Source organism: Corvus kubaryi, unplaced genomic scaffold (genome assembly GCF_017639235.1).
Source record: "Corvus kubaryi isolate FWS band 111438036 unplaced genomic scaffold, C.kubaryi_AGA036_p1.0 split3-73, whole genome shotgun sequence".
In the NCBI taxonomy this organism is placed as follows: domain Eukaryota; kingdom Metazoa; phylum Chordata; class Aves; order Passeriformes; family Corvidae; genus Corvus; species Corvus kubaryi.
The window spans coordinates 25,302,463-25,320,425 of NW_024582091.1; the positions used below are offsets into that span (position 1 = coordinate 25,302,463).

At 39.3% G+C, this 17,963-nt stretch overlaps 1 protein-coding gene and 1 long non-coding RNA gene across 20 annotated transcripts in view; one reads left to right on the forward strand and one right to left on the reverse strand.

The window, feature by feature from the left end:
* LOC121658899 overlaps positions 1–17,963 on the reverse strand; it is a 47,107-nt gene that overhangs the window by 29,017 nt on the left and 127 nt on the right. For all 8 annotated transcript variants that reach the window (XR_006014093.1, XR_006014091.1, XR_006014092.1 and 5 more), the window contains exon 2: positions 3,224–16,829. This is a non-coding gene — a long non-coding RNA (uncharacterized LOC121658899). The remainder of the gene's footprint in view (positions 1–3,223; positions 16,830–17,963) is intronic.
* Positions 16,738–17,963, forward strand: part of LOC121658898 (proton channel OtopLc-like) — a 33,828-nt gene continuing 32,602 nt past the window's right edge. For 7 of the 12 annotated variants that reach the window (XR_006014080.1, XR_006014084.1, XR_006014082.1 and 4 more), the window contains exon 1: positions 16,804–16,892. Coding sequence is in view for 3 of the 12 variants with exons in the window: in XM_042016390.1 (XP_041872324.1) it covers positions 16,738–16,892 (155 nt within the window). In the remaining 9 variants the exon portion in view is untranslated. The other 5 variants (XR_006014079.1, XM_042016390.1, XM_042016391.1 and 2 more) reach the window with 3 other exon arrangements.

Here is a 17,963-nt window from a genome sequence, read left to right on the forward strand (position 1 = left end):
TAAAACCCAAGCAGATGTAGTGCTTGTTGAGCGGTGGGACTGAGGTGTGCAGGCAACTCCCATGCAAAGACAGCTTGGCCAGGAACTTGCCAGCTTCTTGGCTACTGAGCTATGGATCCTGCTTGGGGTCATGTAGCCTCTCCCACAGATCTCAAACAACACTTCTGGTGCTTACAGCTGCAGAAGAAAACCTTCAGTTTATGAATGGAGAATTCAGCTGTGTGGCATTCATCTGTAGAGCCAGCCAGCTCAGAAAGTAGGTTTCTTTCTGGCAAAATCATTGTGGTTATCTGACTTTGAAGTATAAAATACAAGTTGGATTATGAAATAAATAACAAATGTTTGCACTTCATTGCCTAAGTGAAAACAACCACTTAGTTTGTATTATGGGAGTTTGCAACTGTTCCACAGCATCAAAAATGTCACCCGTCCAAGAGCTCAAGTTTCCCATAATGTCCAGTTTTTATACACTCACATCACAGTGGGCAAGTGCATACCACAGACTACAGGTGCTGAAGGAAATACAAATAACAGCCAACTGCAGGATGTGTCTCCAATTCAATGAAGGCCAGGAAATAAAGAGCATCCATTTATTTAACTGCACTGGGCAGGGACAGCAGGGGAATATGGTGGCTGAATGCAAGGCTGGGCTTGCCATGCTGGCTGCCTGCTTCCACCTGGGTCAGGAGGACTCCTGTGCCCTTCACAGGACTGGAAAGGTCCCTGTAGCCCACAGCCAGTGCAGGGTGGATGTGTCAAATGAGTCTCCCAAGTGTTGGGTATTTGTGTTACCTGGAGATGCACTATGCTCCAAATAGAAATAACAGGGATGGCTCCAGGTTCAAGGCAGTGGCTCAAACACTGAACTGACACCACAGCCTGAAAATTACTGAATCTGTTCAGAGCAAAACAAAGCTCTCACAACTACTATGAAAAGTGCTAAGTATTCACCCTCTCAAAAGGATTTCTCCGATGCTGAACATCATATGTCTCTGCAGAAGTCTCTCTTATTTCCCAAACCCTCGTCTCATTTCAGGCTTTAAGTTCATATTGTACCTTTAAACCCAATGAATCCTAAATTCCTTTGCTAAACTCAACTACCACTGAATGTAAAAAGATCCATTTTCAGTATGTGCCCAGACTAGATGTGGTGACACTGGAAGAACTGCTGTTACTGTCATCTCATATGCAAATTTTTGTCTCAAAAAATGGTGACCACATGGTTTTACTGTAGCTCTGTAGGTCAAGCACAGTGTCCAGGGGTGGGACCCAGCACTGAAGCGGAATAACCAGAGGAATTATTACCTAATATTGAGCCTATATAACTTTAATAACTCACATTGCATCTGTACCCAGATTCTGACCATGACTATTGTGGTAACATGCCTTCCATGAGGCAGGATATGCTGCCTGAAAAGAGAGAGCTTTAGGTTTTTGGATTAAGTGGAGAATGGTTCTGAGTGGATCAGGCAAGATAGCAATAATTGTTATGAGGCTTAATGTAGCTTGTGGAGAAAATATTTCTCAATTGCTTATGGTGGATTGTCAGATGTAAGAGCAGGCAAATTGAGCAGACTGTGAAAATAATAAAATAATCCTAGCATAGCTTCCAACAACAGAAGTTAAACTTTTTGTTGCTAAGAAATGTGAAATTACAAAAAGCAGTAATACCAGTTTCTGCAGTACCAACGAAAGCGTAAAATACTGTTAGCTGCAGTCGTTCATTATACATCACCTGATTAAAAGAACCTGGTAAGTAGCACTTTCCAAGGCTTGACCTTAGATAAAATTAAGTTTTAGCAGAAAAGGTCTTCTGCATTGACATGTATTGCGTACTGACAAAACAGTTTTAAAAACTTTACTGAAGAGAGCATATTTTTCCTGCTGCTCATTAAAGACTCCCATCATATTAAAACACTTCCAAAAGTTTTCATTATTTGAACAGAGTCTGATCAGTTATTTGTCTGAGTGATTTCAATATGGTAATACAGCAGTGACAGAATTTTTTTGAAAAAAATAAAACAATAAGATAGATTACAACCAAATTATTTGAATTTCAATACTATCCTTAGTTGCAGATGCCAGTATTAACTCTGGGAGATGCTACTTTCTAAAAATTTAATGAAAAATGAGAATGAATGATTGCTGCCAGCTAACTGTTGAAATCATATATATTGCATATATCCATAATAGATGATCATTTAATCTTCATTTAATCTTGAGGGTTATGCTTAGCTTTCAATCATTTAGGGGGCTTAATCATCTCTTCAAATGTCAGAATTACCAACCTTTGTCAAACTTCAATTCATGGGAGTGGTAAGGCAAGCCTTCACATGGCAGTTTATCTCTATACCCTAAAGTTGAAAGATCTTGAAATGTTTTCCAGCCAATAGAAGTTATTTTTCTCCAGTAGTTATGAATTGCTCAATTATAATTTTAAAATTCCTTAAGGATGATTTAGATGGTGTTGAAGGAAAGATGTTTTCAGTGACTGAATACTCCTTATCTTCATCTCACACTGTTCTAAAAGTTTGACTGCTCTAATTTTCAAGCTATCTAATCTTTTATGTGCTAAAGTATATGAAATCATGCATTATTAGAAGTATGAATTACAAGAAGAGTTCATTTATTTGGTGTTATATATACCCTTTATCTAAAATGCATTATGTGGTTAAAATTTTTTCATTTGGTAATATTCATTAAGTTTCAAACTCTTCTTTCAACAAAATTGAGAACAAAATTGCTTCAACCTGATTGAGATATTTTATCTGGGGAAAGAAAAGAGTGACTTTTTTACAAAATCTGTAATAATCAGTGAATGTTTTGATGCTTGATAGTGAATTGGGTGTGAATCCTGTGTATCATGGATGTTCTTTTCTGGGAGATCCATTCAAGTGAGTGCACAGGCCTCAGGAGTCTCACAATGGAAAACAGCAACACATTCTTCCTTCAGAAATTCAAGTTTTTCAATTTCTCAGAACATGTGGAATGTATTATATTCCTTTCACTGTTGCATCTGAGGCATGCATGACTATTTTCTTTGTATACACATAGTTGGAAAGAGTGCAGGAATCTATTAAAGGCAAACTCTATTTGATGTTGAGCTTTCAATTTAAATTATTTTCATTGTAGAAGTAAGGAGTTTTATCACTTGACTTTTTGTAAAGATGTGATTATAGTACTAAGACAATGCATATCATTTTACCAATAAAGTGAAGCTTACCAGAGTGGAATGCCGCAGTTGAGAGCAGGGGACATTTCCACCTTGAAGAAAATCAGATGATGCTTGAAAGGCAAAATAGAATTTCCCTGAAATGCCCTTTAAAATAATGTTCCCAATTCCTACCTGAAATGGTGTCCAACCTGCCCAAGAATGATGCTTTCAGGACAGACGATTTGTTCTACAATGAAAACACAGTGTGAGCCTGCACTTGTGCTTTTTAGTCTAGTCCTAGGACTTGGGGATTTGTTTTTTGTTTTCAAGTGTCACTAAATCTTTCTCCCTGCCCCTCTGCTGCAAGATTAATTATTTTCTGTACAAGGGCCCTTCTTTCAAAGTCCTCCATTATTCTGTTTTGATCATACTGGGGAACTTATCCAAGTCAACAGAAAGGCAGCCTTTATCACAGAGAGGCTGTTCATGAAGTGGATGGTTTCATATATTGCTGGGAGAGAATTGCCTTAACATTGCTTATTCACACTGCTGTGCCAGGTGCACCCACTTACATGGCTCAAAACGCTGCTACCACCACATCCTCTGCTGCCAAGACCATTATGCGCTCTGAGTGATGCAGCAAGAGGCAGGACTTAGATCTTCTCTGCTGGGAAGTGGAGGGAGAGAGACCGATTTTTGTGTCTCAAAAGAAAAAAAAAAATCTGCTGTAGGGAGCCTTTTAACTCACTGAGGCTCTGCTTCTGTGAGCGCTTCGGAAGAAGATGGAGAGGAAAATAGCAGGAGTTTAGAACAAGACTCTGCTCTGCATCACTGCCCCAAGATACTGTAAAGAGGACAAAGGGAAACTGGGATATAAATGGAGAATGACATTTTCCTTGCATTGTCCACAATGAATACATTTGTACATGAACAAAATCGTTGGAACGAGACAACATGCATGCCTGATGCTGAAGAAAAGCTTGTTTGTGCTTAGTACATTGAAGACATTGTTCGAAAATAGTTCATCCTTTTGTAAATATTGCCTCGGCATTGGTGCCAGGGTCACTGTTGCTTTGCGCTATCAGCTGAATAAGTATCAGTCATGCACATGCTGCTGGGAGAAATTTTAATACGGACACCAGATTTAAGAGCAGAAAATGATCCTCTTAAGGACCATCCCCTTCATTTGTAGTTAATACTCCCTGCTTTACTCTTAGTCTTTTTTCTTCCAAACTTACCCGATTTTCTTGCACTTAAAGGGCGTTTCATACATGTCACCAGGAAATAAAACTTGCCCCATCCCTCAGGCACTGCTAGTGTGTGTACAGAAAGCAGACCTCCCTTTCTGACAAAACCCTGGTAGGAGGAAATACTGCCTTTGCTTTTCATCTGCAGTGATACAGCTACAGCAGATACAGGCTACGCTCCCTCCTCGTGCAAAGTGGCTGAGGTCAGCTGAGCGGCGCCGCGATGGAGATCTTGGCTCTTCAGTTTGTTTGCTTGTTTTCTGGAAAGACATTTACATGGAAACATTGCTTTTCTTTTCTCCAGAAGTTTTGAGAATCCAGCAAAACAAATACTTGTACCACATGCAAAACCAAATCTAAGAAATTAATACAGTATGTTCTGCATCCAGTGAAAGCTTCCTTGTATCTCTGAGCAGAAGGCAAATATGATGAACAAGATACATTTGTATTCATCCCCATACCCAGATTTTTTGGCAAGATAAACCACAATCTGAAACTACAAAAATTGAAGGACCCTCCAGCATTTCACGCTAGCAGGCAAATACAGCTATCCCTATGATGCAGTCAAATAGATGAAAGTGGACTAGAGACTTGAAAAAAAAAAGATCAATGGAAAAGCTGAAAATTATACCTTTAAAAAATTCTATGATGTCCAGGCAATTTCGAAAATGTTTCTCTGCCCTAAATAAGGTATAGTTCAAGTTCAAATAAGATGCAGTAGGAGCTATTGTATCAGACTTACACAGCGTCTGAATATAATGATGCCACACATCCTGAAGATTACTATACTCTGCCACTCTGTGCTTTTATCTCTATGGCCATGCCCCAGGGTTAAAAAGGTTCAAATCAGGCCTCCAGATTTTGCAGTTGCGAGTTTCATTAGGGTGACAGAACAGGGACATCACAAGTGCTTTTCTTACAGCTTGCACTGCTCAGTTTGAAGTTGTATTGTGCTCACCCACCCTCACCTGGGCAAAAGCACCAGGCACTCAATCTGCTCCTGGCTGGTGGGACAGGGCTGGGGGGACAAGAGTCCTGCTCTGCTGCTGGCTTGCTTGGTGACAGTGGACAACTTCTGAGAGAGCCTTCTGGGAAGGATGGTGGCATAGCCTGGAAGCTAGGGAGGCTGGAACTAGATACTATCTAAGGTCCTTTTCACCCTGACCCATTCTATGATTCTATGATAGGTGATCACCCCATTTTTTTAGGAGGTCCGTGTGCTTTAGTTCAGCAACTGCTTTTATGCATTTGACCTCTGCCTGCACTTATGGCACAGAAGATGTGCTCTTCTGGGTGTTCCCAGCTCAGATAGAACTTGTCCTGTTACCACCTTGACTACATCTGTGGGGTTTCTCTGCCGTGTTATTGCCTTTTATTTTTTGCCATGTGATTACAACAATAAAGGTTTCACATTGTGCTGTCTCCTAAAAATCTATAATCTATAGATCAAGGATGAATGTCCAAAGACTGTACTAATTAATTAATGGAAAATTTACTTCATATCTGGTAATAAGGATTTGCTAAAAATTATTCCATCATATGTTACTTCAGTCTTTCTGATAAATACCTTAATGAAGGCAATTTTTATGTCTTCTAATTCAGGTCTGCCATCCAGGAGCTGTTTCGAGATTGTGAAATATTAGATAATTGCCTGCAAAACTGTTGCACCTATTTTTTTTCAGAAGCAATACCACAGTGCATCCCAAACTAAAACAAACATATACTTTCACACATGTAAGAGTCAACTAACAACGGTAAAAAAGTATATAATTGAAAAAAAAAAAAAGCAGACCACTAAAATTCATGGTTCAGTCTTTATTATTACTATTACTGAAATCATTTGTGGCTACTGCACAAGGTGATAAATTGATTTTTTTTTTTTTTTAATTGGTTCTGTAGTTTTTGGAACTAAAATGTTGAGAAGACTGCTCAAAACCAACTACAGTACCCAAATTGCTTTTGTTTGAGCTCTGAACACCTTGAGCTCTCATTTCAGTGTAGTTCTCTGCATATTTTCCAGCACTGCAATGGATCTAGGATTCTATCCTTCCTCTCTCAATGGTTCAAAAATAATAAGAAAACCTAGGGGTAAAAGGAAAACAAAATCCTCTTGCAGTAAAATTATGTTGACTAGAAATGTGAATTTAAATCAGAACTAGAATCCATTTCTGCAGCAATCACTGCAATGATTTAATTTCGTATATGGTAGAATTCAGCACACTTTTTGAGTAAAATTTATAAATTTTATTCCAAAAAACTGGAGTTAAAATGTTTCTCCAGTGCAGCAGAAAAAAGAAGATCAAAAAGTTGCCATTGTAGAAATGAGGACTGATTACTCATAGTAGACTGAGTAATCAAGGAGACAGTATATACTTATCTTAAGAAGGTATAGCTTTCCTCCCTACCTGCATTTTGCAGTGGGTACAGAGCCTCAACCTTCTGCCATATTTCTGGTAAGCAGAAAGGAAGTTTATCCATATCTTCACAGGACAGAATGATAACAAAGACATTGCAATACAATGGAGTTATTTCAAAATACTGCTTCTCTCAGTACTGGGTGGTTCCTTGATAGACCATAAATATAAATATTCAAGAAAAAGTACTGTCAACAAAGGCACATCCTATCTTACGCCCTGGGAGTGATTTAAAGTAAGCAATTTTATTAATAGGATTCCAGCAGTAGCCTATACAAGGTTTTACCACTGTCTTTAGATGACACTCTGACATCATAAACAATATATTATTAATTATAATTTGCTTTTAGCATCCAGGTGTCCCACTTCAGACCAGGGACCTTACCTCTGGGCACTGTAAAAATTCATTAGAAATGTGTCTCAAGAGATTGAGTATCTGGCTACATCTTGGCCTTGATTGCAAAAGAGCACACTGTCAAGCACACTATCTTAATAACATATTTACTGATGTTCAATTAGATGGTAGACAACAAAATTGATCACCACACTTAAAAATATTTGCTGCTGCCTTACAGCAGTGAAAAATGTTACTATCCATCATGCATATGGCAGAACCCTTGGCTTAACACCAGTTCCTGCAATCACCCTCCATACCTTGTGGAGGAGCTGCCAAGTGCATCCAACCCTGCTTCTCCTCACCTACAGTTTTCCTCATGTCCCTCAGCAGCAGTGACAGGGAAGGCTGTTGAAGACTGAGAACAAAAGCCCTCCAAAAAACTATGCCCTTCCTGTCCAACTACAGGTTAATGGATCCAGTGCTCTCTCTTGCTTATCAATGATTTTTAGCATGACATTGAACAACTGCTTTACCATTATTAGTAGATTTGATCTGTGAGGATAGAAGAGGGGAAGAAAGGTGCAAATGAGGGTCAAACTATGACCAGACTATTCTACATACTTACTCTCATCACCCCTTAGCATTCCAGTAGTGCCATAGCTATCTCCTCTTATGTTGGATACTTTTCCATCTGGCTTTTCTGAAGGTGGGGGAGAAGCCTGCGAAGCAAACTGTTGTTTTCCTTTAGTGCAGTGGGTTTTGTTTGTCTGATATTGGCTTCCTAGCTTTGATTTTGCAATGTTTTTTAAACACACGCGTTGCCATGCCTTTACGCTAAAGGCAGACAGACCAAAGAAACATGTGCAACACTTGGAAAGTGGTAGAAGAGTTTCACGCAGCACCATAATAAGGAGATTTTATTTTTTTTAAGAACTTTGTTCCCTGTCCCTTTCTGTGCAATTCCTAACATTTTGCTTGCTTTTTGAACCACTGCCAAGCTGTGCATTGATGTTTTTGTGGCAGCATTTATTAGAGCCCCATGATGCTGCTCTGGAGGGGTCGGAGCCAGCCAAGACCCTCTGTGTCTCACAGGGCATTTATCCACAGCAAAGCTCATCTGCTGTTTTCTTGCTCAGTCACTCAGCTTCATGGCCTCTTCCCTCATCCTTCCTTCATGCTCACATTAATCTCTGCAACTTTTCTTGCTCCTTCACACAACATTTCTGAACATGCTGGTGGAGGGGCTCTGCTACTCAACTCCCATCACCACAAAAAGTGACCATTTGTTTCTGACCTTTGCTTCCTCTCTTTCACGTGCTCATTGTCCACGTGAGAAGCTGCCTCTTTGCCCATGCTGCTTAACGTTTTTGAGAGCCTCTGCCAAAAGGTGTCAAATGTCTTTCTTTAATTCCTTTTAAGCGTGTCGACCAGATCTCCCCACCCCATAGACAGGGATTTGTGAGGCATCCCCTCCCTTTGCAAGGGCTGCCTGCTTCTTCCCCTGTCATGCTGGTTTTCTTCAAAGTACTTTTTTGATACAGTTAATAGGGGGGTTATATATGTAACAGGCCAGATGAATGTTCTTTTCTGATTTCTTCATTTGGGTATAATTTCAGGTTTTTAAAGGATGCTTTTTAACTTGTAGCAACCATGACCAAGTTGTTTAGGTATGTTCACGTGCTTTTTAAGACTTTATAAAACCTCCAAGATATGATCAGCCCTGGGCTGGACTAGAAGTGAAGCGTGAAAGTCCTGGAGGAGTAAATTGCAGGATTTAGAGGCTCTTATGTCTATGGTCTTCTCAGCTATGTGCTGAAGACTCCAAGAAAATCCATGTTTCACTACTATCTCTGTGAGTGAGCTTCTCTGTGACTCCTTTAGATGGAGGTGAAATGGCCAAAAAACTTAAGTTTTGTTCTGGGCTTCTTAATTTCTGCGTGGGAAAACTTGGTCCTTGAATCCAAGCACAAGAGCAGTCACCTCAACTAAGATTTCAGAAGTAATGAGAGTTTAACAGAAGGAACAATTGGGACTGCCCATCAAGAATTTGGATGCAAGGAAGCATGGGATAAAATTGGCTAAATAGAAAATAAGAAAAACACTACAAATCTTTCCTAATAATAGGTTATGGCACACTAGCCAGACATTTACAAAAACCCACCAAACCCTACTATCTACATCAAGGAAGTGAGTTGACCTAATCTGACTGAATTTCAGGAAAACATTTGTTAGTATGCTACTTGAAAAAAAAATAAACTGCGGAAGACAGCAGTTGCTAAATTAACTCTTAGTATTAATAAAAGCTTGCAAAGTAGTTTGGAAAGTCTCAAGCTAGAAGAAAGTTGATAGTGGGCTTCCTTAAAGAATGATCTCAGACAGGTCCTTCTAGTTATTGTCACTGACTACCTTAAACTAGGAATGATCAACTGAGGATACAAGCTGGGGTAGTGCCTGCCCAAAATGGGGCTGGAATATTGTATAACAATGGGCATGAGAGTCATTTTACATGATGAGCTTGACTCAGTACCCTGGCCTATACCAAACTTAAGAATAAATTCTTCAGTATGGTATTTTCATTATAAAGAGAAACCAAGTGGTCAAGTTTCTTAGCTGTCCTGCAGGCACAGAAGTAAAACATATCAAATAAAATTGCTATATAAAAATGTCACAATAAAACTGCCATATAGCAAGTTCCAAGTGAAGGCAAAAAAAAAAAAAAAGGAAAACAGATTTTTGCTTGTTTAATTAGAGACAGTCATAATGTTAGTTAACTTCCACAAATAAAATGACCAAAATCCTCCAGGTTCTTGTATTTTAAAAAAATTAGTTCTCATTTTCAGATGTTATTCAAGAGCACCACACAAGTCTTGTACATCTGTTTCCCCTTCAATTTCACGGGCATCACCTGTAAACTGGAGATTAACCTATAAGATCAATAGAAACAATATAATGTGACACTAAGTCCATCTCCTCTGTTGATCCTGTAAAAATATTTCAGAATTTGGTCTCTTGCTCCCAGAGCTGTCAAACGAAGCCAGTGCAGGACAGCGAGTCAGAAGTGCTGTACAAATTCTGGAAGGCTTACCTGAGCTAACACACTGGGATGTGCCTGAGGTAACCTAATCCTAGAGACAACTCTGTTTCATGAGCCAAGCTAGCTCACCTGCAGTGCTCTGTGCTGTGTCGTGTGTGTGTGCCAGCTCACGTCCGTACTCATGCAGAGCGGAGAGATTCCCAAACAAATCTGGACATGCTGGGAAATTCAGAGGAAGCCTGTGACTTTGATGAAAGCAATGACACCCTTTCATAAAAAAGCCTTTTGACACCCTTGTCATGCAATACCAGTACGATAGTGCAAAGGTCAAGGTCACAAGCTAGGAATGAAGAAGTTTTGCTGCCAGTATCCATAAAAAAAGGGTAAATTGGGTGTTTCAGTCAATCCTCAAGGCTTTTGAGATATCGATAGCAGGTAGCTCTAGGCATAGGAAGGTATTAATGCCACCATAAGAGGCTCTGGCAACATCTCATCTGGAGCACTGTGCTTACTTCTAACCCCACAGATTAAAAGAGATTTACTGGAAGTGGAGGTGCAAAGGAGGGTTAGAAGAACGGTCAGGGAAAAGCACCGTTCTCTACGACAGGTACAGCACAGCTGGTTTGGCTGAACTGAGGCCAAGCAGGTTCTAACTCAAGGGAGGACAGACGGGAACGGACTTTATATTGGGTGAGAGAAAAGCTCTTTAAACTGAAGTCAAAGACCTTGCAGAACACGAGAGGTTCAGCTGGTCAAGATACACATGATCTGAAATCTTTAACCATGCAGAGGAATGGAAAAACAGAGGCAAGGTGATGGCAGGGGTAGCTTCAAGATGGAGTCCAGTGTCTCTGCATGTTAAGTTGAAGAGTGCCACACGGCTGCCTGCGATAGAGAGGATCGGGCCCCACAGCAGAGCAGGTCTTCTCCAGCCCTGCTGCCCACTCTGTCAAGGACAAAGCTGGCTATGAAAGCTCTGATTTTCAAAACACGTATCCAATTTACACATTTGTCACCGGCCAGTTTATCACCACCCACTATCTTATATTCAGTAGTGTTACACAAGAGTGTAAATTAATGTGGAGTGCAATACCCCTAATTATTACAACTGGGGAGCAAATGGGGCCATGCATATGCAAATATCTAATTAGTCACGTCGTGGTTGTCTGTCTGTGGAAATACCCTGTGTGACTATGAAATCGTACTGCCTGCTTTGGCTTATACAATGATGTGTGTTGCTGCGACTCTTGCATAAGGAGAATTAGTCCTTCTGTTTTAATAATACTGCACCATTCTGCTCAATTCTGAGCCCTTAATCTTGCATCACAGTGAAACACTGTAACAGCAACACATAATTGTCTATTTTTCCAATTTTCTGTTTTGTAAAATGCTAGTTCCTGACCTCCGCTGAATGTGTACAGTGGCCTACCTTGACACAATATTAGATTAATGTTAACTGAAAAGTTCCAGTGCAGCTGTAATAGAAAAAAGGACTATGACTTCACCTACTCATGAATTTCAGGTTTCGGTCTTCTTTTCTCAGAAGAATGTTATCATCTCACTATGACACATGCAGTTTCACAAGTTCTGTTTGTTTTAGCCTGAAATGACCTGGCCTTATTAGGTCCTTCTATCCCCTCCAGTTTTGGTGGACCCAAGTGCCTCCTTAGTGGTATTGCAAAAGGAAATCCCCATAAACCACATAAATCCCTAAAAAAGCTGATGGCAAAACTGAGCAGATCTCTGTTTGGGCAGGCAGCGTCCTCCCCTTGCACAGTGCTGCCATGGGTGTCGATGGCAGCCCTGCAAAGAGACAGAGGATGGCACAGCAGCCTGCAGGTTTTGCTTGCTCTCCATCACTGAAAGGACACCCTCACCCAGAGCACTTTTTCTGTATTTGCCCATTATTTAAGGGACCTTATTGACAGGATTTCCAGGGCAACATCATTGCTGTCGTGCTCCTGTAATTTACAGATAAAGGGTGACGAAAGAGAAATGTGCTTTGGAGGACTGGGCACGATATGGGGTTGTGTTCACTAAGGCTGGCAAGATACTTGCCTTTCTGCTCAATTTGTAGGGCTAACTACTGCTTTCTGAATTATCACTACTTAGTTTTGATGAGTGTCAGCAATGGATCGATAAAAAATGTGTTTCTGTGGTTTTAAAAATACCTCCAGTATTTCTCCAGAATACGATAATTCCTTGTCTTATTGCCTATACACAGCAATTCAGATTCCTTGTAATTACTAACTAATTTTATGGTTAATTTTACCTCCTTCCCCCTCTCCCAAAATGCAGACATGTATATTCTTATGTCCATATGCATGCCTCATCAAAATTATTTCAGCATAAGCGTGAATACCACGAACCAAAAGTTTGGCATCCCTGCTACAGTGAAAGATGACTGCCACCTATGGGTAAGAGCTCATGTTAACATATTTAGATAAAATTTTAATATTATTCTTGTTAGTTAATTTAATTTGTAATTATCTACCAGGACAGAGTTCTGATTCATTTGCTTATATTTTGTCAACAACAATCACTGCTCATGATCTGAAAGTCAGGTATTAAACCAACTCCCTTACAAAGGAGCATCAGCTTTACGATGAATAAAAAAATGGGGTACGACGTTCTTATTTTTCTTACTCTGAATAAAAACTACATAGAAGTAGTCTAAGTCCCTATGCAAAGAAAAAAGACTCATTGCTACACAACTAGGTACAGCATATTAGATAAAGCTGTATTTAATGACTACTATAATTTTAAAGCTTAGCCGTCTCAAGGTTTTAATAGTTTGCTTGCTGCTTTCTTTTACAAAATACATACAAATAGCTTAGCTGCGCAGTTCCATGAAAATATGTGTATAACCAGTATGTCATAGTAATTTTCTTTCCAAAGTTTTTCATTTTTCATAGTAAAATGAAAGCTAAGTGGGGGAAGGGAGGCAGTAGAAAAATGTATGTCCCGATTACGTAAGCCTCAATTTTTCTGATAATCAATCTGCGCAGCATTTACCTAGAAAACTCAAAAGAAAGCACAGACTGGAAAGCCAAAGTTATCGTATCAAAAATACTTCTTTTCGATTCACTGTTCAGGTACTTAAAAGCAAACAGCCTGACAATTCTATATATCTGACTATCAGAGAGAAAAACGCTCGATTACGGCTGCTACACTGTAGTAAGCTGCATTAAAATGGACATTACGATCTCCTTCTCAGAAATACCATACATAAAAATAGCTGGAAGTCTAGCAAATTAACGCATGTATTTCAGTTTGGAAAAAATCATTTTGCTCCAGTAAACGGAAGCTAATTGTAGCCATTATATTTCTCCCTTTCGGGGCTGGGACACATTTTCTGAAGTATTTCTGAAGGAAGAGAGACGGAACTTAACAAAAGAAAAAATCATATTAAAAGAGAGAGCAACTAATAAAAACTAAGAATAAGTCCAATATTGATTTTTAAAGAAATCTCCCTTTTAAAGTAATCTTAGTCTTGGGCCTTCTCATTCATATTGTACTTTGCTAAATATGATAATTGGCCTATCTAAAAAACCCGAAATCAATATTACACTAGTGCTTACCTCCTCCATTTTCACTAAATAAAACTAATACTAAACCTATGTTATAAACTTGCCAAATACTGTAAAAGTGGTCAGTAAATGTTGCTCAAATATCTGAGGTCCACACATCACCATTTCATGCTTGCTTTCCGACGGTATCGGTACCCTTTATAATCTACATAACTCAGACACCTGCGGTAAAATCTTTGTGCTTCATAGACAAAACCATCTTGTAGGTAAAGTCACTGCTCCACAGTAATATATTAATGATGTATTTTCCTGATATATTTTAGGCCAAAAATAGCATTCTTCAATTTACATCCTTGTGTCCACTTTGGCTACCGAATCAAACTGTCACCAGCCCAGTAACATTTCCTTGTATTTTCAAACCACGCTTTAAACTTAAACCACTTAGTCTCCTTTGATGAGAACTTTGTATCAGACAGAAATTACTCCTTAGCACATTTGATGAATCCAGCTTAAAATTAAACACCAGAACTGCATGAACATCTGTGACAAATGACTTGTCTCAGCCATCCTGCTCTTTCTTATTTAATCTCCCACTGAAGTACAATTTCCTAGGTACACCATTTTACAGTGCAGACCTCCTCCCACCAACCTACTGCTTGCAAGAGGAATTAAAAAAAATATTTTTTCCATGTGCCATACCAAAATCTGAACAGATTATAGTTGCACCTTTTAAAAAAATTAGAAGTGGGAAAGTGGAAATAAAAGCTAGTACCTCAAATTTACAAAAGCAACAAAAAGGTAAAAAAATGTAGGAATGCAATAAAGCATTGTTAAACTAATAGATCTACTAACCAAATATGAAACAAACCCTCCTTTCCTGGTTACTACTTGCATATTCTACAAGTAAAAAGGAAGAGCAAAATTTTTTTATGTATGGTCGGTATGATGGATTTTGAGATATTCCTATTTCAGTCTCTTTAAAACCAAGGCCATCTTAAAGGACAGGGTACTCGAAAAGATCTACATGATACTGGAAAACGTAGACAGGTTTTTCCTGATTTTTTGCCACCAATGATCTCTGTGTTTTACAGAGGGGAAAAAAACCCCCACGAATCAGGCACTGTTTCTAATTCTCTGAAGTGCTTGTTGTTAATTTTATACCTTTACAAAATGACAAGTAAAATTCCATTTTCCAAGTAAAGCAATACAGAACGTCGTATCATAGCTTTAAAAAATTATTCTTTCTGTTCTATATAGATGTCTCATCCATTTCACTTGAATGCTGCTTATACTGTATAACACAGATTTTACTTTAAATAATAGTACTTAATGCCCATATGGATTTTTTGTTACCTAATAGCTTTGCTAGATTGGTCATGGATTTTTTACTGTGCTATGTATTTTTTCAGTACTTAGTTACATGCCTGCATTCTCCAACAGACGTTCAAAATATTACTGCATTCTGGTCTATTCCACTGTTTTGACACTGAAGTGCATTCAGATACTCATAATGTGCTTATAGAGGCAACTAAACAAAAGAACAGGTTACCTTTTGATGTACTGGAATGAACAGGACTTTATTCTAATGGGGGAAAACCGGTTTGTTCGTAATAATTTAGTTTATAGCTGAGAAAGAGAGCAATACACCTGTAACTACCTCACTGAAAATTCCAGGGATGCAAGGAGCTTCACAAAAAGTCTGCAGTTACCTTGTTTTTTAAGTAACCATGCAGAGCTGACAGCTATTAGCAGTAGGAAGGACTTGCATAACGAGGACTTGAAGGAAGGCTTAATACTATCCATGCCAGAGTGATTTAAAGAGAATGAAGGCACGTATTTCTTTATGATGCATTATGTAACAACAGAGAGGGCAATGTGAGGCATTCAAAAAACTACGGGACCCACATTTGATCTTATTCTTGGAATTTATCACACGAATATTTAATAGTGCTTCTAGCGTAAGGCTTATGAAACACCAAGCATAGGAATGTTATCTGGTACAAATTAGTTCGGAATATTTTAGGTGATGTTTTCTAAGTTTTGTACATCTTTAGGAAAATATAATAGGCCCTATAATTCATCTGCTTCAAACTTCTGCAATACATGCAATCTCAGATAAAATAAAATTGTCAAAATCAGTGATAGCTGGACCTTCTGGTTCACATTAGTGTGAAGAAAAAACTGCTGTTGAGCTGACACATTGATAGATTATGAGTTCTGCTGAAGAATAGCTAAAAATGGTGATTCAATCTTGTCATTACTATATAACAAGAATAACAGAAGTGGAGATGATACTCATGGTATCATGTCTTTTATCAAAACCCTAAAGGGTTCTGATGCATCGAACACATTCTCTTCCTGAGAGCTTCTGGTTCTAAAAAATACCTGGGTAAGTAAATGAAACTAAATAGGCCTATTAAAAAAACAGGATCAGTTTGTGCCCTAAATTTATTTAAACATCGATATAAATAGCAGATTGTAAAAAGACTTCGTTTTTTTGGGGGGGGGGGAAGGGGGGGTGGGCCTCTTTTTTTTTTTTTTTTACAGTAGAAATGCTGGCCTTGTAATGACGAAATGGAGAGCTAGGAGGATTATGAAACACAAGTAACATGAAGGGCAAATCTGACTGAAAGAGAGGGAGAATATTATTCCAATTATTTAAAACTCCACTGGGTTTCTTTACTAACTTAAATCAATACAGCTCCCCTGAAATCAGTAGGCTGATACAGATGCATCCAAGATGCATGTAAGATAATGTGGATCATCATCTTCTGTTAGGACAGTAAATAAAAATGCTTGTATAACCATCTTTTCTAAACAGCTCCCTAATCTTTAGATATGCAAAAGAGAACTTTTAAAAGAGGCACCTTAAGTACTTCTGCTATTCTACCCCTGGTCCTCTGTTGATCTGAAACTTGCGTGGTCATTTATGCTGAAGTGAAGTCAGGTTTAAAAACTGACTTCTGTCCCTCAGTGCTTCATACTTCCCTTGCTGCTGCAAATCACCACAGAAGGCTCAAGATGGAGGGAACAGGGCCTGGGTGGCTTGTGCCTTCCTCCCACAGAGATCACCAAATGCTCCTGGCGCTTACTTCCGATGCATCCAAGGAGTTCTGCAACAACAGAAGGGGAAACAAGGCTTCACAGTCCTCATCTTTCACTGAGAGAAATAACAGGTAAGGAGAAGGAGGATACAGAAACATGGGGGAGGACGGGGGGAACGATTTCTTTTTAGAGGCTCCCCTTTTCCAAAGGGAAAGAAACCTTGAAACAAACTTCATCACATCACAGAGATGTAGACAGGTAGGCACCTCAGATTTCTGATAAATTGGGAAGTTTGTGTCAGGGAAAGATTAGGCATTCATTTGATTTTTAGTTTTACCGGGGCCTCTTCAGCAAGAATTCGCAGCTTCTCCTGCAATAATTCATGCTACAATGTTGCATAGGAATTTCTGATTTTATAAAAAAACACTCTCCAACAAAACTGTGACTTAAGCTGTGTTCTTAATTTGATGATGAATGGGGAAGAAAAGCAGCAAAGCAGAAAGTTTATCACCCTACTCTAAAATGTAGGGAGAACCAGAAACTGAAATCAAATTTGAAAAAAAAAAGTCTCAGCCCTGTTCTATGTTTTGCCTACAGTTCTTACACATGCATTTGCTTTTTGAGTATGCAGGCCGACATCTTTAGGATATTCAGGCAACGTATTAACATGCTGTAGACACGGGAAAGAAATAAGTCAGAAATATTTGTAGGGTGTGAAGCAGTAAACAGTAACCAAGCAGAAATGTTTTACGTAATGCTATTAAGGCATGACAGCAGAGTAGATTTATACAATGTCCTCTCAACCTTGTAAGCTTGGTAACAAGTGAAATGGGTTAAATTTCCGGAGTTTGGAATGCAATTGATTTATGTTTGTTTCACAATGCTACGCAGCTCTTAAATGTACGAGCTCCTGTGGATGAAGTCTGCTTTTAGGACAGGCCCCGCAGTGACAGGCTGCGGCATGGCAGGGAGAAGCCCAGGTAATTCTGGCGGGGCAGCGGCTGGCGATGCAGGACCCAGCAGGTATCCAGCCATCCAGCCAGCCCGCCTTACGTAAGGACTTCATTTTCGGTAGGCTACATCTCGCCGCCACGCGAGGCACGGAAGAGGAGGCTATTCCATCTCCCCGTGCAGCCCCAGTCCCCTGTGCCAGGCCCAACGACCGCATCCTCGCATGTTTTAATGTTTTAATTTTTTTTTTC